This window comes from Perissodus microlepis, chromosome 1, assembly GCF_051167445.1.
Source record: "Perissodus microlepis isolate ML-2025 ecotype Zambia chromosome 1, ASM5116744v1, whole genome shotgun sequence".
Classification (NCBI taxonomy): domain Eukaryota; kingdom Metazoa; phylum Chordata; class Actinopteri; order Cichliformes; family Cichlidae; genus Perissodus; species Perissodus microlepis.
The window spans coordinates 3707955-3735686 of NC_140461.1; the positions used below are offsets into that span (position 1 = coordinate 3707955).

At 41.8% G+C, this 27732-nt stretch overlaps 3 protein-coding genes across 5 annotated transcripts in view; 1 reads left to right on the forward strand and 2 right to left on the reverse strand.

Annotated features, from left to right (window-relative positions):
* Window positions 1-24347, forward strand: part of dpy19l3 (dpy-19 like C-mannosyltransferase 3) — an 88312-nt gene extending 63965 nt beyond the window's left edge. For all 3 annotated transcript variants that reach the window (XM_084927250.1, XM_084927243.1, XM_084927239.1), the window contains 3 exons: window positions 5948-6080; window positions 14905-15063; window positions 17144-24347. In XM_084927250.1, the coding sequence (XP_084783376.1) occupies window positions 5948-6080; window positions 14905-15063; window positions 17144-17347 (496 nt within the window). In that variant the 3' untranslated portion in view covers window positions 17348-24347. The remainder of the gene's footprint in view (window positions 1-5947; window positions 6081-14904; window positions 15064-17143) is intronic.
* On the reverse strand, window positions 1310-2270 carry LOC146393166 (E3 SUMO-protein ligase ZBED1-like). Its single transcript, XM_084927258.1, has 2 exons — window positions 2137-2270; window positions 1310-1979 (listed from the first exon to the last, which is right to left on the reverse strand). The coding sequence occupies exons 1-2, from the start codon at window positions 2268-2270 to the stop codon at window positions 1310-1312; spliced, it is 804 nt and encodes a 267-aa protein (XP_084783384.1).
* Window positions 24348-24439: 92 nt separating the features above from the next.
* The window catches only part of LOC146393167 (neural-cadherin-like), a 325691-nt gene continuing 322398 nt past the window's right edge, over window positions 24440-27732 (reverse strand). The window contains exon 37 of the mRNA XM_084927227.1: window positions 24440-27668. Within this exon, the coding sequence (XP_084783353.1) occupies window positions 27060-27668 (609 nt within the window). The 3' untranslated portion in view covers window positions 24440-27059. The remainder of the gene's footprint in view (window positions 27669-27732) is intronic.

Genomic DNA, 27732 nt, shown 5'->3' on the forward strand with positions numbered 1-27732 from the left:
AGTTACCAAAGTAATCATCAGAAAAGCAGCTGCTCAGACCCTGCGTGCCCACAGAGGCGCTTTCAGTTATGCTCAATGCTGAGACCACTACTGAGGTTCAAAGCTGTGCTGGAAAAAAAGTGCGAAGTTACCAAACGCCATGAATTTCCACCAATAATGCAGTGATGCACAGTCGGTGTCATAAAACAGGCCGTCATCACCTCTTAAAATCTTCATGCAGTGTCGATGTTTGAGCCTACGGTCTTTAAAAATCTGGAGTCTAATCAAAATCATGTCATCAGACGTTTGTAATTTAGGGATGTTTAAAAATGATTGTTCAGGTTTATGTCTTTACATTTTCTCTCCTCTTCTGGAAAACTGTAAAAAGAACAAATGCTCAGTGTAACAAAAAGCTGATCCGGTCAGACAAAAGTGGGTTGCGGCTGTGTTGCTGAGCTTTATGTTGAATTTGAATTGTTTGCAAAGAGGTCAAAGAGTGCTTTCAGTCCTTTGTGACTGCGGGTGATAAGTTAATCTGTTCTGAAGGCAAACGCTGGCATGACTCTTAAAAAGCCTTTGACAGTTCTCACAAATCTTTATACCAAAATCATAAAAGCATGAGCAGGTGAATTGGTTCAGATATGTTTTTCCAGACAAGGTCGAGACTTTTCTTGGTGTATTAATGTATTTTTTTTCCCCTCTTTTTTCATGACAGCAGCAAAACCACAGATATAATTCATAACATTAATAGAACTACTCTCCTGAGGTGCGCCTGCCCATTACTTACTCAGACCTTTTTGTTTTCGTGGTCTTTAGCTCCATCACTATACGAATTTCTGAAAGAACTACTTTTAACAACTGGTAAATGTAAAACTGTAGAAAAGTAGCTCGATATCAATAGATTATGTCCAAACTAGTGCTGTCAATAGATTAAAAAAAATTAACTAACTAATCTCACAATTTTCTGTTATTAATTGTGATTAATCGCAATTACTTGATTAATAGCCTGGCTCCAATTACATTTTTTTTTATTCTTTATATTTTAAGATTGTAACAGACATTTATGCAACACAATGAAGTAAATGCAGAATAAACACAAAGAATGTATGCTGAAATTCAAAGAGAATTTTAATAGTTTTCATCAATCTTTAACACGGTGAAAACTTACAAAAACCTTTAAGGCCATCAACAGTGACCGAACCCAGGCCTACAGGTTAAAGTGAATATCATAACAATAAAGGGTGCACAAAACTCAGTATTGAAAACACAAAAAGACACAGCTGAAAACCCAGAATGTTGAACATTTTTCACTTCAAAGGAGCGATCTGGCTTAGTCCTTCTTTGCACTCAGCCAGTTACTGAGGCAGACTATTCTGTTTACATTGTCTGATGACAAAGAAGCACGCTTCTTTTGAATGATGTGACCTGAGAGTGATAATAATCTCTCACAAGGCACTGTGGTTGCAGGGGTTGACAGGTACTTGCGTGCAATAGGTGCCAGCCTGGCATGTGCTCCTTCTCTCTTTAACCACCACTGTAGTGGACACTCTCCTATGTCAATTTTGGGCTCTGCTTTGGACAGATTCAGACAGCAGTCTATAGCATCTTCCTCTGTATCTGAATCAGGAGAACCCAGCAAGCAGATGGACATCTTGCTCTTCTTTGGTGAGGGTTCCTCTGTTGTCTGAGCAGATGGTTGGTGTGCATCCGTCTCTGACATCAGAAGGTCATGTACTGATGCCCACACCTCTCTTCTTTCATCTTTGGAAAGGCATTTAAGGTCTTTAAACCTGGGATCAAGGGCAGTAGCGAACTTCAGCCATGTGAGATTGCTGCTGTCCCTCCGCTGAGCTAGGTCTGTGGTAAAAACCTTCTTAAACCTCAAAACGTAGACTGGGTCATCATCTGAGGGCTCCATAATCCTGAACAAATGACACAAGGCTGGCAACACCATGGAACAGGAGACATACCGCTCTCCCCCCAGCAGTTCGGTAACATATCTGCAATAGAAAGATCAAGTCTGTATTTTTCTATTAATCACACAGAGACAAACATAAATACCACATATGAAAATACACAGAGAGGTGGAGAACATACTTGAAAACAAAGCTAGAACGCAAAGATAGACACACAATCATGAGAAACAAAATGATTTACCTGCAAGGTTCCAGTAGTTCCTCCAGCTTTTGCAGTCTGTCAAGCTCCTGGTCAGTCAACATGGTCACCTTGCTGTTTTGTTGAGTCAGGATGGTGGTCAGCCCAGATTTGTTTCTCTGGATCCGCTTGATCATCTCTAGGGTGGAGTTCCATCTTGTTGGAACGTCCTAAACAAGCGGTTCTGTTTGATGTCCATGTGCAGCTTGCTGTGCCTTTAATTCCTGAGCGTTTGCTGGACTATGCTTAAAATGTCCAACAATCTTGCGACATTTGGCCAGAGCCCTTTCAAATGCGCTGTCATTAAGAGAAACTGTGACCGTTCTTTGCAGAATGTGGGCCATGCAGGGCATGTGTTCAAATGGAAGTAGTCTGGCGGCTGCAACCATGTTACGAGCACTGTCGGTGCCAAGCGTGGTTACCTTGTCCTTGATTTTCCATTCGTTTGCAACATTCAGAAAATGGTCAGCACACGCCTCAGCATAGTGTCTCTCTTCAGTTTTACTCACTGTTAGTGCAAACGATTGCATAGTCCAGTCGTTATCAATAAAATGCGCCAAGACCCCCAAGTAATTATCGTTGTTCACCGAAGTCCAGTGGTCTCCGGTGAGAGCGACGTTCCTTACTTGCACAAGCTTGCTGCACTGCTGAGCCCTCTGGTCCCCATACAAAGTGTGCAGTCTCGACACAATGGTTCCTCTCGAGGGCAGATTGTAACACTCAACGAATGACTTCTCTCAGTCCATCATCTTCTACTATGCTAACTGGTCGGCAGTTTTTAGCTATCCAAACAACCAAGGAATTGGTTAATTTTTCTCTCACATTTTTTGTTATTCGTCCACGAGCACCATACTCCTGAAGCATAGACTGGCGAGGTCCCGTAGAGGTGGATTCAGTTGGGTGTTTTGCTCTCAGGTGATACGCCAGTGATGAACTGCTTCTGTGGTACCTGAATTCAGCTTTGCAAATTGTGCATCTTACTCTCGTTTTGTCCAACAAGCCATCAGGCAACTTCTTAAAGAGAAACTTTCCACCCAAAAGTCCGCCCTCGTCCATGCTTGGTGTGTTAGCTAGTGTTAGCTAGATAGTAGCATGGTGTCACTTCTTCTTCTTTTAATCATTTCTGTCAGGCCAAACGCCAGCATAGCACACTGTTGCCCCCTCCTCCAGAGGTGCTCATGAGTTTAAAGGTCTTAGATTACAGGAAATTAATAAAAAAAAATCAGCGTTAAATTTTTTTTAACGCGTTAAACATTTGGCGTTGATCTTAACAATTAACGCGATAATTTTGACAGCACTAGTCCAAACCTATTAACATGAAGCTATTTTTGGTCAAATTAGTATGACTCAGTTTACAGTTAGGTCATGTGGTGTATGTTAATCCTGATTTTTGTTTCATACTTCGTTGGATTGATTAAATTTTCAACTTTAGATTTTAGGGGGGCACTGCTAAACAGGAAGTCAGCCTGTTGTCTCCACCAACTTAAAGCAAACTGACTCTTTAGAAGCCAAATCCTCAGCTAGCTGGTAACTTCTCTCTGGCACTGGTGGGCAGGTATAGTATAGCTGAGCGACAGCTCCCTGCTGTGGTGGTAAACAAGGCTGGTAAGAAGAAGCTAAAATGCTTGTCAAGCTGTTAGAAACTGCATTCGAGTGACAATCGAGATCATTATCTTCTTAATGGTGCTCTAGAATTTGAGCAACAGGTACTAATGAACACGCTCAAATACACATTTAAGCACACAAAGAGAAAATAGAAGCAAGGCAGGATCTGTGCTTGGCCACAGTAGAGAGTCACTTTCAGCCAAGAACATCATTATTTCATTTTTATAATGTCAAAGGGTTCCTGGCTGTTCCTTTCTGCCATTTACATAAAAGAATATAAACATCAAATTAAATGTAATCAACATGGAAGGAAAGAAAATGTTGGCTTAAAGGCAGCGAGCAGTTAAATTAAAACTCTTGCAAAGAAGCAAAATGGACAGAAAGGACAACGACGCGTTCCTGCTGAAGGTCAGGAGGCCAAAGCATCAACCCACGCGTCCACCTTGGAACATGTTTGAATACCCTCCACTCCGCTCCTCCTACGAGACTCATGCATATGTGCACATCCACATGAGAAACAGTCAGCCGGTCATTACGGTGCTATATGCATACAGTATATACTGTACAGAGAGCTTGCAGTGCGCACAGCATTCTCAGCATTCTTCAGTTTTCTTTGGTGAATTCATTTCAGGAAAAGTTAAAGTCACAAATGTTGATGTTCTTTATAGACATTTAATTGAAAGAACAAAAAAAGAAAAAGTAACCTTAAATCTGCACTTACTAAACATTAATGACGAGTTTTCTGCTGATCAGTTAAGTCAGAAACTGACATCTCTGATCTCCAAAGGTAACTCCAGACTTTTTAGATGCTTCTTTTCCATTGAAGCTTCAGGTCTGCAGGCCTCTTCAAATTTTCTTCAAGGACCATTTTCATTCTTATTTCAACTCTGATGCCACCATTCATTAAATTTTATTAAATCCAGTTCAAGAAAAAAACCTTCACAAGCAGCTGCTCAAAGAAAGGTGCTTTTGGGTTTAAGGATTTGCACAACTAGTAAACTAGACTATTAAAATGTTGAAACCAGAAATATTGGTCTTTAAACCCAGGGACTCAACTAATGCATGAATGCTGTTAACTGTTGGGTCGCACATAACCACTCGACCACAGCAGTGAGCAACCACAGGCTGCCCAGGTGTGCAGGCTTTAACCTGCAGGAAATGAGGCACTGCTAGCACTGCTAACTTTAGCCACGACTGACATTGTGTTTGTGTTCATAAATGGCTCAAACGGCCACATATTTCGGTGAGATTTGTCAAAGAATATGATTTTCAGCTTTGAAATGCACATATGAAATTTGCACAGATAATGCAGATAATAATTATCTGTTCAATTTGGGAGCTTCATACTTTTTACACTATTTAATTCGTCTACTTTTCCTTATGTAAACGAGCAGTAAATTTGTCTCTTGGAACATCTCGAGCTCATATTTAGGACTCTTGCTATGAGGTGACAGTGCTAACCACTTACCACAGATAATAAGCGCTGAGAGGTTTGTCTTACTTCTTATTGCTGCCGTCTGCCTAGTTTACCATAAAAGCCTAATTGGTGAAGTTCCACTGCAGTGGGTGTCGTTCCCTGGTCCTTCCATCTCTGCACTGAAACTTTTAAATGTCTTTCTGAGTGATACATGCACAGGGGTGTTGATCTGTCTGCCACAATAGCACTGCAGTCAATTTGATGTTTATCTGGAGAATTATTAATGCAACCAGGATGTACCTCACCACAGTTTGCAGCGGCACAGCAAAAGATTTGAATACACACACACATTTTCATGCACGCACACAACAAACTAAGTTGTATTAACACGTTAACACACCACAGCTTTACAAAGCTTGTCCTTGGCGATGTAGAGTTTTCCGTAGCACTGTAACTGCACATCATGTGGCATATTTTCATAATTTAATTCATCCGTCTCTGAAAGACATTTTTAAATGCCATCAGTAGTATGTTCCAATTATTGCAGCAGCTCAAAAGGCAAAAATGTGTGCAGTGAATAACAACAGGAGACAATAAAATAAAGTAAAATTCAATCAAACTTTTCTGATGACTCGATGTTTGTGTTGATAGCCTAAAAACTTTTTCCATCTCTCTGTTGCTTTAAGTTCTACACATATACTGTATTATATTAGCCTAGTCATGCAATATACTATGAAAATGTTTAGAAAGGTGACTGATTTGTCTGTCTCGTTTCTCTGTGTTTGTCCACAGCACAAAGACACCCAAACAGGCAGTATTTGCTGGAAGCATGCAGCTCCTGGCGGGTATCAAGCTGTGCACAGGCAGAGTTCTCACCAACCACCCCCATTATGAAGATAAAGACCTGCGGGAGCGGACCAGACAGGTACTGTAGGCTGCAATAAAACGAAACTGCCAGAGGGGCTGCAAGATAACACAAACACAATAAATGGAAAATCTGAAGTAAATTGATGGTAATTACAGTGTCAGCTTCATAACACCGAGTCAGGTGGATTTGAATGCCAATTAGCTGCTTGGATTCGCTTTAAGAATAATCACAGCTGTAATATTTGTGTTTTGAAAGAGGTGTGAGATCTGACAAAGCTTTACCTCTCTGCACAGGCTATAATACGAGCCAGTGATATCTTTTAAAGCGGAATTCAGTTCACTTCAGTGGATATTCATCAGTTCACAACGGCAATTTTCTCAAAATGTTTTATGTTGTAAAGATTCTACCTGGAGTCTTTCTTTTTATTCATTTTCACAATTAAACAGAATGGTCGAGAAAAAGAAAAAACCCACTTCTTCCACCTCACACGATCAAGTCTGTTTCAGAGGCTAAATAACGGTGCGATTTCTCCCACCTTTTCTCTCCCACTTTTGTTTTGAAGTCTTATGCATATGTCAGCTCTTCCCCAGTGTGTAGATTGTTAACACTTGTAATAACCAAGGTATTGTGTGGCGATGCTTCTAGAGCCAACGCTTAGTCATGGCTTTTTTGTTCGCTGCCAGTAGGACCTTTAAAAGATATTTGTCTGTGTGATTTAATTCATCTGGAAAGCGTCCAAGGTAAAGACATGTAAAGTTAAAAAATGCAGAAATGTGACCGTGATCTGCCGTCTTTTCTCCATCTTCTCTCCAGCACACCGGTTGAGTTCCAGTTAATTTAGATTTCTGTTTAAGAGTAACAAAGAAGCCCCTCCACGTCCAGTTATTACTTGTTACTTAGGTATCACAAAGGTATCACATGCTCTGTGTTATCCTTGTTTAAATAAATGATAGTTGTTTTGTTTTTTAACCTTTGGGTCTTTCTGGAATTATATACATCAATAAATATCTGAATATTATCTGACAGTTCTTGTTCTTACAAATATAATCACAGATTTGTAAGTATCTGTGAAATGGGCAGCCACCAATCAGGCGCTTGGGGAGCAGTGTGTACGGACAGTACCTTGCTCAGGGGTACCTCAGGGTAGCCGTTCAGTGGATTCAAACCCCCGACCTTCCAATCAAGGGGTGACCACTCTACCTGCTGAGCTATCCCTACCCTTGTTCACTGAAACGGTGCACTAGGCCCATTGTGGGTAGGTAAGGGGGAAAAAACGAGCAGTACATATAAAGTTTACAATTTATATGTACAATTAGAAAAACAGTTTTTTGTTTCTGTCATGGAACATAATAGCTTTGTGTTGCAGGTAGGGCTGTGCGATATGACCAAAATCTCATATCCCGATATAAGAATTCTATCGTCCGATAACGATATAAATCACAAAAATGTAACATTTTCTGTAAATTCTGTGAATCTCGGGCAGCTCGACTTGCGGGAAGTGTTTCCAGCTGCGCGTCGTGTACCTGGACTCGAGTGGTTTAACAGATGCATGGAACGATACATTTTTAGACATAAGTTGTAACAGCCGCTGTTTTCTTTGTGAGTATTTATTACACGGCGTGCTGCGGGGAAAAGCCTGTTCTAACGTTTGAGTCTAAGGTTTATTTTTTTAGCACCTGGCGGCTCTTTTTTACTTCTCATCCGTAAATAATCTGCTCTTTCACGTGATTCAGTTTATTTTGAAAAGTCTCAACAGGATCCTGAGCTTTATTGTGAAAGGTTTATGTGGAACATAAACAAGCGGACACGTGATGCTGTTACCGTCGTTGTTGCTAACCACAACGCATAAAAACAGGCGCTTGTCCGTCCGTAGTGTGGTTATATAAAATATAAGAGAAAGAGAGAACTTTAAGAAATGAACATAGCCACTACAGTGACCATCAAAACCATGAAAAAATATTGCCGTAAACAGTTTATTTTGCGACACCGCGAAACAAACGATAGCGTAAAATGAAACGATAGACGTTTTTATATCGTCATCCGATATATATGGTTATATCGAACAGCCCTAGTTGCTGGGTAGAACCAACCTGCTCACACTCCAGATGCTGGACTGCTTTCACATCAGTCAGGAAGGGCTGCTGTGCAGATTCATCTGTTGCTTTGTAGTTCTCAGTGCACAAATGCTCAAGTAACCCCAGTCAGTGTGGATTCCCTTTTTTCTTTGCTTCGTCTCTAATTTAATCAACAAAGTAAACGTGCGAAGTGAAACAATTTAATTCTATAATGAAAACCCCCTAAAACCCATTGCCCCTCCAGCCCCCCCCCTCTTTTTTTCTAGCATTTTTTTTGTCCCTCACTTTTTTTGGGGGGTCCAAAATGGCATTAATACACCATTTAAAGTTATTTTCAAACACTAGAAAAAATATTTAAAACCTCATTGTGTGCAACCTTCCTTATCTGCTTTTAAATCACGTCTTAAAACACATCTATTTACCTTTCAGCACAGCAGGACTGCCTCTTAATATGCTTGTTACTAATTATATTTAATTTTAAGATATTCTAATGTCATTTAAGCTGTTTTCTCTTTACTTTGTATTTGTAGCACTTTGGCCAACATTGTAAAGTGCGTTATAAATAAAGATGCTATGCTATATATTTTTCAGTTTTGGTAATTTGCATTTTGAATTATGTTCTTTAAAAATCCAAAAATTGAACAGTGAAACTGGAAATGAAGTGAACTGAGATATTTTTGTGTTACCAGCCACAGTCTGAGTCCACAGTTAGACTAAAGCCACAGTAACTGAGTGCGAGTGTAGCTGCACACCATTTAATGCATTTCCCTTGTTTTGATTCAATTTTATTTAAGTAATATTTAACCTTTATACATTATTTTGGTGCCGCAGTCAGTGTCAGAATTTTCAGGCTATTTCCAGATCTTGTGGTTGCGTTTTTCCCGCCCTCCTCTACACAGTGAAATCTGTTTTGTACAACATCCCCACCCATCCATCTCACTCAGCTCTGTGCTAATGTCTTGCGTGAGAGACCAGGGAATTGTCTGTAGATGGGGGCCATTGACCTGCAGTGATTGTCTGAATGAATATGGGATCAGAAGATGCACTGAGTACATTGTGCATCCATTACAGTGGGATGAATGGTAACGTAGGAAAAATGGAGCCTAAAAGTGCTGTGTTCCAGTAAAGGAGAGATGAATGGTGGCGCATGTACTGAGTGCATATTAGTATTGTAATGTATGTGAGGAATGCTGCGGAGGCATTGTTTTCTTTTTCCCTTTTTCCGTGAATGTTTTTTTTCCTGCTGAAATCAGGTTTAAAGCAGCAAAGGCAGCGTTTCACTTTACTTCTGTGTATTATTCATGAATTCTCATTGTATTGTGTTTTCATTAGTATATTTTTCCCTTTGGCCTGTTATTACATGCCCTGCCAATGCACTTAAATAACTGGTTGTCACTCCCATATTGACTGAATTCAGACAGTGAAATAGAAAACATGACAAATATCACTTTTTCCCAAACATGCTGCAAACCACATGCAGCTAATGACCAAACACAATGGAGAATTACCTTTATTATGACTCTTTTCTGCTTCTGCATGCGGTGTGTCTTCTTTGCAATGAGCGGAAAGTAATGTGTGGGTCATTTCTCGGGTAGCTGAGCCTGTGATTTGCCTCCCAGCGGGAAGTCAGCCATGCTGAGCCGCTGGCGAAGCTCAAGCCTAGTATGGAGCTCATTAATGGACCACGACACTGGTTCAGGCCTACTGGGCTTTATCTGTGTCCAGCTATCTTTATGAGGACCAGGCTGAGTTTTAGACCACTGGAGTGAGAATATTTTGGAAGAGTGAAGACATTTTGGTCCTTATCAAATGTTTTAGGGTTAAGACTCTATTTTAGGATTAGAGTTTGGTTAGGTTTAGGTAAGGTGTTACAAGTGAATGTCCTCATGAAGACAGCTGTGCAAACATGGCTCTGTTTTCTTTCTATTATGGAAGAAAACTGCATAAATATCTTTTAAAACATGGTCCCACTTCTTGTGCAAGATAAATGTCACTGCAACATTATTCATTAATGGACAACAAGTATAGGTATTCGATTCACCCGCTCTAGTCCGTTCTACGTTAATTTGCATACCTATAGTATTGTGCAAAAGTCTTGAGCCACCCCTCAAGTCTTTGTATTTTACTAGAAAAATGAGATAAAGAGATTTATAGTGATTTATCGTAACATGGCAAAATACTGGAAACAGTATATAAAGCAAAACAGAGTTTATGCAATACTAACAAGCTTGAAAGTCATCATTTGGTACGACCACCTTTACCTTTAAGACAGACAAACTCTCTTAGGCGAGCTCTCTTGTAATTCCTTTAAGTACTCTTCAGAAACACAGACATAGACACCCAGAGCTTTTCTTTGGATGTTTCTGCCCTTTTTCCCGCTCTCGGTCAAGAGGATCCCACAGTGCTTCGGTGATGTCGAGGAGGTCAGTCCATGACTGATGATGTTTATCTGTGTGTTTTCTGTCCGGATATGCTTTTGCTGAATTGGCAGCTGAAAATGAAGCCTTTGCCTTGCATGCTTGCTTTCAGTTTCAGCAATCTGATGGTCCTTCTCTGTATTCATAAGTTTGACAAGATGCACAACGTCACTGACTAAAATCCAGAACCTGTAGACACTCACTGTGGTGTCTCTCTCCTCAGATACTGTTCATCTGTTGTAGATAGTCTTTTAGGTCTGCCACATCTTCTTTTGTCCTCTAATTGGGAATTTTTGGGAATCACCTTTTTTCTACAAAAAAAACTGTACACAGTGTATTCTTTAACAAATCTGAGCTGATGGGGCGATACTGGCATTTTGATTTAGTTCTCACACAAAAACATTTTAGGAAAAGCAAGTTTCAGTCTCTTTTCCCGGACATGTCAGTGGAAATAAAAAGCAATAAAATCTATTATGTGGTTGCTGTTATAACTACACACACATTCAGCTGGTAAAATGCTCAGTGGTTTTTAAATCTGATGCCTGACATGGCCATTCACCCACTCTCCAGTTTTTGACACCAGTGAAAGCTGAACCACAGGCAGTGCATTTGGGGTCATTGTGTTTTTGCAGGATAAAGAACCAGCTAATGAGATTTGAGGGGGTCCTTTTATATAGCCATAGTTTTTCTTTCTTTACAGCACACAATGGTAGGTAGTCCACTAATGAGAAGGTCAGTGGTTTGATCTCCAGCATCCTCAGCCTGCATGTTCAAGTAACCACGGGCAACATCCTAAACTATGTGATGGATGTAGTTTGAAGAGTAAAGTACGGTGGCCCTGAGAGGCCAAACGGACTGCAACTTCAGAAAACAGCATTTTTTCTTTTTGCAGCATTTTTCTTTTTGCAGCATTTTTCTTTTTGCAAGTGTTTTCTGAAGTTGCAGTCCTTTGGCCTCTCTGGGCCACCGTAGTAAAGCACTTTAAGCGGTCAATAAGAACAGAAGCGGCTTTCTATATGTGCGGTTCGTTTACGGATTACTTCTGAATTAATGCAATACATCATCAATAAAGAGCGAGCCAGTGCCACAGCCAGCAGCACACCACCAACCATGACATGACCTCCATTTTTCACAGATATACTGATGGGATTTCCATGTGTACTTACTGCTTTTCATACACACTTTGGGGTTTCCTTTACTTTTGTAAACTTTTTTTTTTTTAAATTTGTCTTTGAAGTTACTCTTACTAGCAAATTCCAGTCTGAGGCTACGTCCACACGTACCCGGGTATTTTTGAAAACGCAGATTTTTCTATGCGTTTGCACCTTTCGTCCACACGTAAACGGCGTTTTTGGTCACTGAAAACTGAGATTTCTAAAAACTCCTGCCAGGGTGGATATTTTTGAAAACTCAGTTTTTGCATTTACGTGTGGACGAGAAAAACGGAGAAAACGCAGCGTCAAAGGTGTGCGCCTTTTTTGACGTCACACTGTGCGCCACGTTATTGTTTCGGTGAAATGAATTTCTACAATGCTATTACTGTTAATTGTACTCTCTGCAGTGTTTAAATGCTGACATATACACACACAGTTACTGTCCCTCCACACATACGACTCGGTTCTCCTTCTATGCCCCATCTTTGTTTACTTTTTCCCACCGAGGCTTCTAGACTTCTGATTGGCCAACATTTCTGCACGGTTAGGAATATATCGCCACCTGTTGCTTTGGCATGTTCCTAGCAGCGTTTTCCTTCATTTCTGTCTTTACGTGTGGACGGGGTTATTTTTTAAAACAAAAACGGAAAATCTCCGTTTTCAAAAATACCCGTGTACGTGTGGACATAGCCTGACATTTTCCTGGGAACTGCTGCCATTGGGCGGGGGGTTAAAGGTGTTGGTGCTTTAAAAGTGTTTCCTTTTATACAATCTACATATAACCTCAAGCTGCTCGGGAACTTCCTATGATGCTTTGAGAACTTTGTCATCCCCATGTGTTGATATCCTGTATATTTGTCTACCCTCTCCCCAACTTCCTCCCCACAAATGCTTACTGCTAAGGGATCATCTTACTGTTGGGGTTCTCTTTTCTAATATTCTGGGGTCTTAAAGATTTACAGCACTCAGAGAAAGCCGCTGTGAACTGGTGCTATAGCCATAAAACTGAATTGAAATTTCATCATTTGACAGAAATTGGTTTATTTTCCTCTTTTATGACCATCTGATTGGAAAATTGTATTACATCTAAGTAAATTAAACCTCAATTAGGAAAACTTGATTTTATTATAACCCTTTTGTTAAACCATTTTAAAGTCAAACATGTCTTTTGTCGTGTTGTTATAATAGGTTCGTTTTTGCTCACACATGAGCTGCTTTTCAGTCATAATCAGTTCTGTGGTCTTTGCATCGTGTTCGCCTTCTGGCTCCAATTGCAATCTCAACAGATAATAGTGCACAATTCATAACTGACTTCATGTCAGTGCACTTTAAATCATGAGGGCAGCCTCGGACAATAGTCAGCGGTTAAGTTATTTTCACACACATGGAGGTGGGCTCAATCAGCAGAACAAAGCCATTTCAAACATTAAAATGCATTTGAAGACCAATAAATGAAAGTTGATTGCTTCTTTATTTTAATTTATTTTGCACTTCTGATAAAATTCTGCGACTTAGGTACTTCAAGAATCTTTTGGCACCCACTCAGAGGTTTTAGGACTGCAGTTGTTGATTATAAGGGTTCCATCCTCATTACTTTCTTACATACATCTTGATCCACAGAAAAGCTCTCGTGCAGTCAACGTAAAAAGTTGCCACGACTCCACTTAGTCAAGCAAAATGGTCGACGCCATTTTTGACACCACAGGGGAAAACGACAAAAAAATGAAGAGGCATCTCTGGTCTATTATATTCAGCTACAGCCCTGATTATTTCCTGAGTGTCTGGTGACTTGGCATCATGTATCCATAGCTGATCAAATGGAGCTTGTAGGGTTGGCATCAGTGGACTTTCGCTCAGCACCAATCTGTGAGTTCAAGAGAAACGATTAACGTTTTCTTCTGTTAACGCTGCCCTCTGGCAAGAAATTGGTTTGATATCGACCCCCTCCCCGTCTGAACTGTCCAGACTGCGTTAGCTACCTTGGTAGGTTGCAGGTGTTTGCAGGCTACAGCTACGTGAAAGACTCGGAGCCTTGAATTCGTTTGTGGTTCAGACGGAGGAAGAAAAGTCAAGAAAAAATCAGCAGCGATTTAGATTCAGTTTTGTTAGTTGACTTCTTTATTTACTCGAGCGGAATACACATTTTTGTTTATCAAATGCTCAAATATAAAATGCTTACGGACACTCTGCCTGGAAAACCTGCTGGGGTTTTACAATAATGCTGCCAGGACTTTGTCCGCCAGGCCGTGCAGTGCTTTACTTCATCTCAGTGACACAGTGTGGTTCAGTGAATTGTTCTAAGCTGGTTATTTACAGCAGTTGACATACATATTTTTTTAATACACTGAGAGCTGGATCAGTTAAATATTGATTTGGAGCTTTTCATGAGATCATCTCGAGAGGATAAACTGTGACAATGATACTATGCTGTAGTACTTTTAGAGTTATCACTCACTTAGTATCAGATTCTGTCAGTTCTTGACTATTTTTAATATCTAATATTTAGTTGTCACTTTATTTCCATTGTGTTTTTCCACCATATTTCATCACCAGCCACAGAAGGGCTCTCCAAATGGCTCCAGTGAACGCTCGTCATTTTTGCATCATCGTCGACAGATTTAGGCTCGTTTGCAAAGGAAGATGCTCATGCTTGTGTCATTGTGGTTAATCACTGAAAGCACAATGTAGTGAGTATATTTGATATTCACCGTTAAGATGATCCAAAAACACCAACCAACAAACTAAAACAGCACTTGGTGGTTAAATTAGTGTGATTTCAGTCACAGGTGAGATTCAGTTGGATTGATGCTTTTTTTACAGCTTATTTGAACCTTTCTAAAAGTTGCTGTTTCACTGTGTTCTAGCCTTATAATAAATCAGCTCTTAGCCAGTTCTTGCAGTATTTATGGGCTGCATATTTTGTCCATTTAAATCTTTTGCCTGCTACAAATAAAAGATGAACCATGAGAGTTTTCTTGGAAGCTGGGATTTATGTTTTCAGCTTTAGTTCTTGTTCCCCTGCGGGTTTTGTTTGAGTCATAATTGTTTTCATTCTCTTTTTTTTGTTTTTCAAAGTAAACGTTTCCTAATTGGAATAAACCAAGTTTCATAAAGTGTAATTCAGAAAACAAATGTGTCTGGTAATTGAGTTCCAGGGGAGAAGTTTTCTCCTCCCAGCAATATCAAGTTAATATTGGCTTCCTTTCAGGAAATACTTATATGTGTGTGTGAACAGGTGTATCAAGTGTACGCTCGCCGCTCCCCAGAGGAAGTATACGATATCCTGAAGGCTATTGGGGCCGACTATGTGGTGTTGGAAAACAGCATCTGCTACGAGCGGAGGCACAGGCGGGGCTGCAGACTGCGGGACCTGCTCGACCTGGCCAACGGACATGTGGGTGGCTTTCATTTAATGTGACTCACTGTGTGTGTGTGTGTGTGTGTGTCAGCATGCGACGTCCCCTCTGCCGACTCCTGCGACTCGGTGAAAGCTCTCAGCCTCTGCAGACAGATCAATAGTCCCACTTCTTATCTGCGCGTCACTGTCTCTCACTCTTTTGCCGCCGCTCACCCCCACTCCCCCAGACTCTTTATTTTGATGTCAGATGCGGCTCGCCAGCTATTTGGATTACCAGAAGCGAGGCGAGCTTCGGTCTGGCCCAGCATCGTGTAAGACACATGAAACGCTGAAACGCAGAGTCGGGGTGTGCTCGCGACGCCGTAAATGTCACGCAGCGTACACAACATCTGACATCTAGACAGCTTTATTGAAGGAATGCTGGATTTACGTCTCTTTCTGTCTGTCCTTTGCTTCCTCTCATACTTTCTTTTATTTAGCTCTTACTTTTTTTATCACCTCTGGTCTTTCTGTCTGCCTGCTTTTGTTTTTCCTTCTTTGCATCTTTTCATCTTTTTTTGCTTTCATTGTTAACACCAGGATACCTTTCTTTCCTTTTTTTCCTGCTCAGTGATCCAGTGCTTTCCCTGTAACACCAGGAGTGTTAATGACTATAACAAACTATAAAATGTGATCTTTCTCCTGTAAACTTTAAGTTTTGCCTGTTTGTATCTTTACTGTACACACCAGGTAGCCACCACATTAAAATCTCCCCGTGTGCCATCGAGACATTTCAAACTCACTGGGGCAAAGCCACATGACCTGTGGGGCGTCGTTTACAGCTGGAAAACCTTACTTTGGTTTCCAGCCATGATGATGATGATGATCTTACTCCAATGAAAATGCAAAGTGAAATCACCAAATAATTACAAATCTCCACTGCAGAGCGTTTGCATGTGATTATGAACCTAAATATTTATACATATTGCTCAGAAGCTAATTTATACTCCATACACTGTCCCTTAATGCAGCGGTCCCCAAACCTTTTTGCGCCACGGATCAGTTTAATGTCAGACAATATTTTCACAGACCGGCCTTCAAGGCGTCGCTGATAAACACAACAAAAGAAAATGATCCGACCAAGACAAAAACGGTGCTATTTTGTAAATATAATAATTCACTGTGTATTTGTGTAACTTTGTTAGCAGCGTCCTCCTGAAATGCACCAACAACACTGAAAGTAACAGCCTCCTCTCTGCTTTCAAAATAAGACACAGCTACAAAACAAAGTACATGAAAATATATAGAAAATGAATTCATAACACAAGACCCAGGGAAACAGAGTTAACAATAAAAACCCTGAAAATTTCAATTTCACACCTGAGCCTAAACTCTCACGGCCTGGTACCAAACGACTCTCGGACCGGTACCGGTCCGTGGCCCGGGGGTTGGGGGCCGCTGCCTTAATACACTGTACAGTTTCACTATAAGCCTCAAAATAGTTTTTGTAGCTCCACTCTAACATGGCTCAGTGCTTTTCATGTTGTGGCTTATTTTGTGTTTTTAAATGTGACACTTTCAGAATTCAAGTGTGTGAAACCATAAAATATTCATGACTGAATATTTGACAAAAAGTTAATATCCCTTTTCTTTTTTTTAATTAAAAGTTTATCATTCAGAAACTTTCACAGTCCCACCCACCACTTTTTAAAACTGGAAGTGTTGCATCTCGCCAGCAAACAGTGCCGTTCTGTGGGATCCTTTTTAGAAGCTGATATTTTTTGTTAATGGCCTTCAGTGCTGCTAATGAGTATCTTATTCCTTCCAAGAAAATCCGTCCTTGAAGCCAGCATCTCCACATGTCCTGCACTGCCTCTTTTTTCATTGGGTTCAGCCTTCTTTGGCAGCTGTTTTATCAATGTTGCAATCAATAATCCCAAAGCAGAATATTTATTAATTTAGACTCACTTTAGCCCTTAATGCACTAAAGCATTCATACAGATTTTATGGCAGATCTAACTGGCAGAGCAAAGTGAAATCAGAGGCTGCTGCCGGTGGACTTTATCTCGATTGTGCTGGCTTCAGCCTGCCGTCATTCTCGTTGCTGTTAATGGTGACGCGTTTGTTCTCTTATCAGATCATGGACGGACCTGGAGAGAATGACCCCGACCTCGTCCCTGCCACCCACCCTCGTTTTTGCGATGCCATCAAGACGGACGCGGCAGCTTACAACGCTCTCTTTACCAGAACATTCCAGAATAAAACCTTCCATGTCTACCGGCTCAAGAAGAAACGCAAGAAAAATACGAAGGGCTCATCAGAGCCCAGCGTGACTCAGTAGCAGGACCAGGGCTGCAAGACAACCCCAGCAGAGGCCAGAGGGGAGAGAGGAGGAGAGGATGAAATAAAAGTGCTGAATCCTTGCTGTTCCTCTGTCTCCTCTTTGCACTGCGCCCAGCTGTGATCATGGCCATTATTTCTTCAACACGTGGCTCTTTGGACGTGCTATTAGAACAGCGGGCCGGTCTGCACTTCGGGCTGCAGTGTTTTTGTGAGTGGAGTGTGCAAATGTAGGATTCCTGCTTCGGGCTGTTCTACGCCCACTCATTCAGCCGCCGTCCACCCCCAAAAAAGTTTAGATGACTAAGTGAAACTTAAAGATTGAAATACAGAGAAGTCGTATGTATTTGCAGCTGAGTTCTTCTTTGCCAACGAAAGTAGGGACAGAAATCGAAGATTTGTTGAGCTCTTCATTTGTAGGGATTTAAACTGACTTTTAAAAAAAAAAAAGGTTCAGTTTCCACTGTAGTTCAGTTGTTTTAGGAGTAGATATCAGCAGACATTAAGTGTAAATGTCTAGTTTAGAAAGTTTCATAAATAACCCCAAATATGATACAACTGATAAGATTATAGTCAGTTAGGAGATTTATTTTTCAGAACTGACCGACGTGTTGGTTCTTTCAGATGGGCAGCGAGCAGCTCCGGTCAGTATGTTTCAGCCATGTTAGTGTAAAGGAAGCTGGTCATCTGCCTCATTCATTACATGTTCTCATATTAATAATTGAACTGTGCTTGAATTTGATTCATTAAACATACTGAACATAAAAACATGCTTAAACAGGTTGTCATAGTCCCAGTGGAAGCTCATGCGACTGTTTAATCTTACTGTTACTAGTATTACTTCTAGCATCACTGCTGTCATCCTGTCATCCTAAGCTCTTCTACCCACAAGCCTAACAACTACGTGCCAAACCCCAACTTAACCTCACTCTGAACCTACTTTAAGCCTAAAACCAAGTCGTAACCCTCAAACAGGTCTTTGAACTTCTCTACAAAATGTCTCAAACTAAACACAAACTTGAATTCAGGCTTTAATTTAATTTTTATTTGTGGTCTGTGAGCAATGACTTCAGTCACTGTGATGCAGGTTGGAGAAGTTGTTCTTGAGAAAGCCGCAGTCTGCCTGTTCTGCACAGCCACACACACACACACATTTAGTCAGTGTGTCCTTACAGCTGTCATCTTTATAATTACCTTCCTATGATGTGTCTGGGAGGCATTTCTACATGGTAGCTTCAGAATAACCTGGTTCACACACTCTTTGAACATACACACTATTTAAATTATCTTATCACCAGAACATCAGTCCCAGGAGAGGCCATGTACCAGATACACAGCGGGTAATGGACTTTGTTAGACCACCTGTTATAAAAACAAAGCACACAAATGTTTTAGAAATCTGTCCAAAAAATGTATTTTTATTTATTAGGCAAATAAACTGTATCCAAATCTGAGCCAAGACACTGGACTTTTCACAGAAGTCTGAATTTCATCAAACATTCAGCCACTAAATTGATTCTTCTGTAACTTTAATGTGTTATTATTTTTTTTATTTTTATTAATCTTTTCTGCCTTTTTGTAAAAGTAAAATTTGAAAATTCATGGATCAAGACAATAACTATATTAAAAGATGAAAGAGCTTGCAGATACTGTTGAAGTAACCATTACACAATCATAAAAAAGTATTTTGGTAATGACCAATACTCTTTATTTGGTCTGGCGGTGGTCTAATAAATCTGTTAAGCTGTGTAGCTTCTCTGTTTGCAGGATTTTTGTGGTTTTCTACTCTGATGATCAGTCTGAGAGCTGCTAGCTGATGAGCTCAGTTTAGCTCCCACCCCCTTCTCTTGATGTTACTGTAATGTGGTATTTTTTTCTCAGGATTGTACATAAAAATAAATTATTGAAAAGAAGGTTTAAGAAAAAGTTTGCTAACTGCCTCGTCAGCTTCCACTAACTTTCAGCATAACATGCCTCTTGCTATAAGAGCAGATCAGTAGAGTTTATGGTGTTACAGAGATAATCATAAGCTGTTGCAGGCTCATTAAATTGACAATTTATTGCTTCTACCATGAATTACTTTAACTGCTAAATTTCTGGTATCATTATCGGTCCCCTGTACAGCTACTGCACAGGTGGACCTGCTGTGGGAAGAGTGCAGGACTTGGAAACTACAGTCATGGCCTGTATCCCAATTCAGGGTCTGCAGCCTTAAAGTACGCAGCCTTAACGGTCCTCAAGGGCCGCGTCCTCAAAGACCGCTAAGGCCGGAAGTGCGAGGCTTGTGAAATGGGACGGTCTAGCCTCCGTCGCGCTGCCCAGGTTGCCTAGCAATCGTGATACTAACAGCTGGAAACGTTTCATACAGCTTTGTTTAACAGAAATGAAGGAGAACATATTTTGTTCATTTGTTTGTTTCTACATGAGCTTTGATTGGATAAGTATCTGAGGCTGAGACCACGGGACTGTAAAACATGATTGTTGGGCTTCATTTCTGTACTGAACAGTCATTTAAGATTAGCTAGTAAATAACAATTAGCTAATGTTGTTCATGAGACTAAAGTCATCTCGCTTTGGTAATGTAAATATAATATGGCCAATATTAAAGTTATTATTTCAGTCAGTATTAGTTATTACAGCAGTGAATGACTCTGTTTCAAACACTGAGCTTCAGTAAAGATTCAAGCTGCATTTATTTATATTTCCTGTCACCTTAAATCTTCACTCAAAGACAGGTTCCTTTGACACTGTATATATAACTGTGTTATATATGAGACAAATATTGTTCTTTCAATATGTTGGCATTGCTAAATTTGTCTCAGTGCTGACTTTAAATATCCATGAAATCATCACATTCTCTGTAAGATTAAGGTCGACTATTGAACGGCGCATATTTTAAAGTAAAGGCTGTAAAACCAAGTTAGTACAAACGTCACTGTTGTCACATAACTTTGCCGACATGTGGCCAACAGTAATGTTTTAATGTTCTTCGTTATTAAACATTTGCACATAAATAAGTGACATAATATTCAGTACTTACTTTTAAAAGTTTACTCTTTGGGCGCACCTCTTCCGCCGTTTTTTTCCGGCAAAATTATCCACACCCACCGCCGCGCTATGCATTCTGGGATATGTTGGGCCACGAAGTCTACACCGCCACATCCTTAAAATTCAGGGAAATGAAGGACGCATTTGAGGGCCGCATTTCGAGCAGCCTTTGAATTGGGACAGCCTTCATGGCGTCGCTGTGACGTAATCGGCCTTAAAATGCGGCCTTTAAGGCTGCAGACCCTGAATTGGGATACAGCCATCTTTTATATACAGTCTGTGTATCGTTGCCCACAAACAGGAAATGCTGATAGTTGTTCGTTCAGTGATTGTTTAGTCATACTCGGCTGTATCCCCACCGAGTAGGTCAGACCACTAGCAGAGCTCAGATGTGGCCCCTCTGTGGTGGGGCACATGTGGCCGCTGTGATAAATGTTACCAGTTACCCCAGAAAAGGAAGGATAATTACGTTAGTTTCGCTTTCTGCCAGCTACTTAAATGTGCTTTTGCTGTAAAACTGAGGTCAGAGTTGGTACCAAGTGGTATTTGTGACGGTGTTGTTGTTGTGATTGCTCTCATGTTTTTTCTCTTTCTGTGATTGTCATCAGCAGCATTCTCAACCTTTTCATTTTTGTCTCTCTGCCACAAACACCGAGCCACAAACACACATGAATAATGTAAGTAGCGAGGAAATTGCAGCAGCCTGACAACGGGGCTGATTCTGAGCCACAATCCAAAATAGAGAGAGAGAAAGAGGGGCCAACACTTGCATATCAAACCGAGGCTTTGTGGTTAGACGAGAAAGCGGGGAGGAGGAGAGGGTATGACAGACGATGCTCATGTTTAAACAGCAGCGCAGGAGAAATGAGAGCGCATGAAAACATGAATTCTCAGTGATCTTCCTCATTTTCTTCCTTCACACCAAAGGAGAGGAGAGGAGGTGACTGAAGGGCCGGAGCTGCGTAGGTAATTAGTGGTTGGACAATTAGCACCCTCCCTCCGTCCCTTCCCCTTCATCTCAGCTCAGTTTGCCTGTATTTGTACACTTGTTAATAAGGACCTCTGTCTTTGATAATCCACGCTCTCGCAGATGCGTGAGCACTCCTGCACACGGTTGTTGCAGGGCTTTTGAAAACACGGTGTTCGTTAAAGGCGAGGCCTCGTCGTGATGCATATCAATCGGATGAGTGGAACGAGAATGCTTGTTCCTCCCGCCTCCATATTGGATGTTTAATTTAGGCGATGTCTGATTGCTTTATTTGAGAGCGAAGTGATTCCATTAGGTTTGCCTAATAAGAGTCTACTAATGTAATATTTTTTCAGCATTGTTAATTTCCATACATATTGGGTTTAGTAGCAGGCCGCTGCTGACTATGGTTTTCTTAATGAAGAGGCGATGAAGGCGGTCATTAACCTGTACAGTCTGCTGTGGTTTAAAGTGGATGTTCGTGAAATACATGTAAGATGCTCACTAGACGGCTTTGTGCAACTAATGAACTTGTTTGGATCCAGGTTTAGTTTGAACAGTCTGTTTTTGGGACAACCGATTTGAAACCTGGCCTCGGCCCTGAACCGTGATGAGACCGTGAATGTTTGCTGAACAGGTCATGTTGGAGCAACAGGTGGACAACTTTATTCTTGAAGGTCTTTCCACGTGATTTTAGAAGTCAAAGAACTTTAATCCCAATCTTAAAAAATCAAACGAGATGTTGGGATTGCTCCCAGATGCAGGATTGGTTTTCATCTATTGGTCTGAAGCTAGATGAGATAAAATTATCATCTGTCGTAGATGAAGCCCAAGCAGCACTCGCCTGAGTCATAATCGTGCAGATATTTTGGAGCCTGAATGCGATTAGCATCCTTTGGCATTGGCGCTGTGATGCCACGGTGACCCAAGTCACCCAAGGGTTGCTTGTTTGGGATGTATGTTGTGCTATTTCAACCGTTTTATTTCTACATCCATCTCAGTAGTTTTTGGTGTTGAAGCGTCTTAAACAGCCACAAAATGTACAAAATAAATGAAATCTGAACTTTTTTAATCAAAGATGAAATTCAGTGTTGTCAAAAATCTGCTCTCCTGGCTAAGAAGCTGCACGTTAAGCCACCTGCTTGTGCAAACTTTGCCCATCTTTGAGCTCACAGTCCAGTTTCAGAGTTTGACTGTTGCACCAGCTCACCAATGCCAAAGTAAACCTTGTGCACATTAGTTACCTCTTTTTAACTGGTGTAGTCCCAGCGCTCAAGCAGAGCCAGCTCTACCTTGAACAGAAGTGAAACATTAAGCGTTACTAGGAGAAGCTGGAGAACACTATTTAGTGTTTTAATGAGTAGAAATATAGACTTCATCTGTCATTCATGGGTTCTCACTTTGGGAACAACTGTTGTTTTTGTGGAACCTGTTCTAGATTGAACGCCAGCATCACTTCTGTGAAAGAGAGGTGTGTGCGGCAGCAGCCTCTGGCAGAATTTGACGGACTGAGATGTTAATCTCCTGGCTATGTAATGATGTTGGTTGGGGATTGATCAGAAATGTCTCTGCCTTGCTGGAACCTGAATTAGAACAGTGTGGGAAATAACACTGGTTAATGCTTGACGTGCTTGACCAGGTTAGGTTCTCATACTAAAACCTCAGTCCAGCTGGGAAGCATGGTAGAGGGAGCATCATGGTTTGGGATCGCTTTACCACCTCAGTAGCTGGACATCGAGCAGAGTGTCAGGCAGTTATGAGAGGATGGTTTGATCCCTTTGCCCGCACTCAGTCTTTGATGTGCATTACTGCTGATTCAGCAAGGACACAGGGCCGCTCTGCTGTTCATGAAGACTCTGGCTGACATTTGGACCCTTTATCTCCAGTTTGCCTAAGGACACATGCAAACTTTGTCTAAGGCAAGAACCTCCACTTCATGCAGTATGACATTAAACGTGTCTTGGGTGGAGCAAACAACCCAAAAAGTACAGGAAACAGAAGTTCACATGAAACGAGGAGGAATGAAGTCTGCGCTTTGTTAGACACCGAATTAGTTTACTTTTAACGGCTGACATAAAAAGCAGATCTATTATTTGACCTCTCTTCACCTTTTTTAAGACAAGATCCTGAAAGATGTTAAGATGAGACTGGACCTATAAATTCATTAGTTGTAAAGAACATTTAAATAAGTGAAATAAAAATTTCCCAAACTCACAATGTTAAGTCTTTTGGCTTTGTCAAGGCAACATCACGCGATGTTACAAAGCGGTGTCCTTCGTGTTTTCTATCAGTTTGAGCCCTCGTGAACTCAGGTGATGTCATTTTCAGTTTTTGAGGGTTCAATTTTGGGACTGAGCCGAGTAGATCAACTAAAAGGCTGAAGGAGAGTAGATTTCAGGTTTTGAAAGTCTGAGTCCTGACCTTAATTCAAGTGACGTGCTGCAAGTATGACCTGCACGCAGCATCCAGGACATACCGATACCCTGGTAGGAGGACTTACTGTGTCTGATGGAGGCTGTTGCTGCTGAAGTCCCTAAAGTCAAGAGTTAACTTGTTTTCCAGCCTTTAGAATTACATTGAATAATCACTATTTGGATGAAGAGCTTTTCTTCAGTAATAATTGGAGACATCCTGGTAATCCTAAAGAGTCCTCACACCGTCAGCTTCATTTAAACCAACATTGAACTCGTTCATTGTGGAAACTGTTTCTTTGTGTTTATTTGAAAAAAGAAAATACTGTAATATGTATCTGGGTGCCTTTTGGTCATTTTTCCTTTTTGCTTGGTGTTCCTTTAAAAAAAAATCCACTAAAGTGATTCTGTGCTGTCATTTTCTACTGTAAAGCCACAAAAATCATCCAAACTTGTAAATGTTTACTCTGCCGTTAAAAGTCTTTCTCATGCCAGACACAATGCTGGTGGAGGGATACGTGAAGTTTCACATATTATTAGGCAGTGTGTCAATAAAACAATTTCCCCCCCAACAATGCTGTTTCCCTGTCAGTCACTCAAAGCCAGGAATATTTATTTTTCACATTTCAGTTCATCGGTTTCTTTACAGACGCAGTCACGATTCAACACTGGTGCAAATGAATTTATTGAGGGGAGGGAAAAAAAGATCAAAGCAAATACAAAACACTTATATAACCGTCAAAAGCTCATCACCATCATGTTGATAAAAAATATGTTCGTTTGATTTCTTTTTTCTCTCTGAAGCGGCACATTTTAAATCTATGCTGCTCTTCTTGGCAAAAAAAAAGCAATAATTTGAATGTATCTATCTCTGTACTTACAAATGAGGTAAAAACATTGTTCACAACATGTCTGCACCCAGAACACAACACTGAAGAAGCCGTCGTATGCTACAAATGAATGGTGGGAAGTGAATCTCTGCTTCTTACAGCTGTAGCGAAGCATGAAGTGTTTTCATCCTTGTGTGTGGGGCTCAGGCTCGGACGCTCTCCAGAGAGCAACATACAAGCATCACTCTCGAGGAACTCCCCACTGCCTGGAAGATAAGCCTGTCTTTTACTTTTAGGCATCATTGACTGGAAATGCTCTTATTTATAAAAGCTGCATTGTTGCCTCCGCTGCTCGGAAAGCATTTGTCTGAAAAAGAAGCTGCAATCTGGGGATCGACTCCTCTGTCAACTTTTTTCTTTTTTGGAAACTCCTCACATTCCTTTGGTTTTTCCAGCATGACAGCGGGCCATCAGCTCCTATTAGGATTAGTGGCCTGACATGTTTTCACACTCTACTACCCTTTGACTGCTCTCTGCCGACAGGCTCAGCTCTGCCAGCGTGAAGACAAATAGAAGGAAAAAAAAGGCATGAAGGGAGCGCTGCTGATGCTGCTGCTTCCAGAAGAAGCCACGCTGGAACTTTGGGGAGAATCGTAGGTTGGGGGGGTCATGTGGGTGGGGGCACACGACTTTTTAAGTTCATCCCATTTGCAGTGCAGCAAACTGTTATGCAGAAAACTGTTGCTTGCAGCATCTCTTCCCTCGGCGGCTCCCCCACAGGGCCGCTGTGCTCCGTGGTGCACTGGTGAGACATCTCACCACAGGGGCTGGGCTCCCTCCGCTTCACTCCCTTCCCTCATTTGCCCTCTGATTCAGCCCCCTACCCTGCAATCCTCTCTCTTGTTTTAAAAATGTGAAAGGAAGTGTGCCCTTTTTAGACTCTCATTCGCTGCGTTATTATTGTTATTTGCCTTTTTGTTCTTTTAAGACAAAGTGTTTAGTTTTTTGCAGAGCTGAGAGAGCGAGAGAGAGAGAAGCTGGAGGGACAATTCAGTTTTGACATTAAAAAAAACAAAAGCACAATGACATGTTCCTGCAGCTCTCTTACCCACAATCCTCTTAATGTTTCAGCCAAGAAATATGTGCTAATTTAGCAAGACACAATAGATGGATGCGTGAACTGCATATGGCACAGCTATCACAGCTCACAAGCATATATATATATATATTTATATATATATATATATATATATATATAATCCTTATAAATATCTCTTACCCTCTTCCCTCCATTTATGTTTATTGAGTAGTCACCTTGAAAGGCAGCTCGGTGTACTTTGTATTCTGCCGAGCATCTGTTAAAATAGTCTCTCGCAGCCGCCACATTTGGTATGCCAGAGGAACGGCGTGCACGGAACAGAGCAACAGAGCGAGCATTTCCTCCCTCCCGCAGTCCACACGTCCACTCGCATTTCTTTGTTACAAAGATGTTTGAATTTTTGTGCACCCTCCCCCGGGTGAGGAGGAACGAGCAGCGGCGGAGCGCAAATGAGAATAGGAAATCAAATGAAGACGCGGGCACGGTACTAAGTAGAAAGCTTGATGTCTTACAACCCATGGAGCGTTGAAACTTGAAACACCCAACCAATACAGAATTACTCAACCTAGCAAAAGACACATTACCAGAAAAAAAATCTCACCCTGGAAACCAGTGATGGTCGAAGCACTTCTTTTTGTTTTTTTCTCATACAAACATTGACAGAAGCTGTTTACAGCCAGGCAGCGAGAACACGATGTGTCCACTACAGTGAAACTGCATTGGATGGGCTACTCAGTATGATCCACCTCATCTTCACTGTCTTATCGTGTAACAGTACCGTGTGAAATATATGACATTTATTTACAGAGCAGCAAGGTGCTAAAAATACATTTAGTGGCATTGATTTGCTCCGGTATATATATATATGTATTAAAAAAATCCTGGCCAAAACATTTTCATATTTTCTGCCTTCAGCTGGCAGCTCATCCACACACGAGGAAATTTGGGGTTTTAGTGTCTGTGACTGGAACAGATTTTTCCGACAGTGAAGCTAAGCTCCATCATGATGAGTAGCCCGAGTGCAGGCTGACGTTTTGAAGCATTTAACCTGACTTGTAGGTTTGATAACGTCTGCTCCTGCAAAATTGCCGTCCAAGGTAGAGTGAGTGCAGAGCGACAGGCTCTTTTCATAGGGACACTTTCATCCGTCTCTTAGGCTCCCGCTTTGATTGACGGGTCTCATCATCCAGTAAATACAACACAGTTCGTGTCAGCTGTCAGCAAAGTGCTGCGCGTGGAGCGACTCTCTCTCTGTCGGCCAGTCTCTCGCTTTTCCAGCCTCAGTCGCCGCCAAGCGTCTGCTAATTGATTGTTTTGGGCGGCCCCGTTATCAGGGTCCAATCAGTTTGTGTTGGAGCTCAGAGGTCGCTGGCCTCGGCTCGCTCGTACAGCGCCCGAAGCTTCTCAAAGCGAGGCCCCCACTCCCCGAGCGTCTCCTCCCTCCTCGCCTCCGCTCCCCCTTCTCCGCTGCTGCCTCCATCCAGCCCTGCTGAACTGAAGGAGCTGAGGGAGCCGGCAGGCGAGCCCCCACCCTCGGTGGAGAAGACCTGCAGGGAGTCAAAAGGTCCCGTGTCTGGATGCTGGTCAGCATCGCGGATGATCTCGCACAGGTAGCGGGCCAGATCCTGGCTGGAGAAGGACAGGGAACGACGGGCTAGCTGCGAGGGACGGGCCTGGCCCTGGGCCGGCAGCCTGGTGGGGGGGACGTCCCTGCGGAGACTGGTCGTTGTGGTGGCCGTGGAGGAAGTGGAAGCTGCAGAGGGAGGCAAGGTTGTGGAGCTGGTTGTCCGGCTCAGGGGTTCCAGCGGCTGGGAAGAGGGTGGGACGGGGGGCGCCTGGTGGAGGAGGTGATGGTGATGATGGTGGGGAGGAGGAGGGTGGTGCAAGGCTCTAGAGCGGCAGTACTGCACTGACTGTGCCGGGCTCGGCTGGAGGGACTTCTGCAGCTCTGCCATGTCGTAGGCATTCTGGTCACACACACACACACACACACACACACATTTACACAAAAGCAGATGAAAAGTCTGAGTT

Excerpts from the sequence above, each read along its gene's own strand:
- LOC146393166 (XM_084927258.1), bottom strand. The coding sequence starts at position 2,270 with ATGATCAAGCGGATCCAGAGAAACAAATCTGGGCTGACCACCATCCTG. Across the intron at positions 1,980-2,136 it reads GAACTACTGGAACCTTGCAG|ATATGTTACCGAACTGCTGG; the intron begins GTAAATCATTTT and ends TTTCTATTGCAG.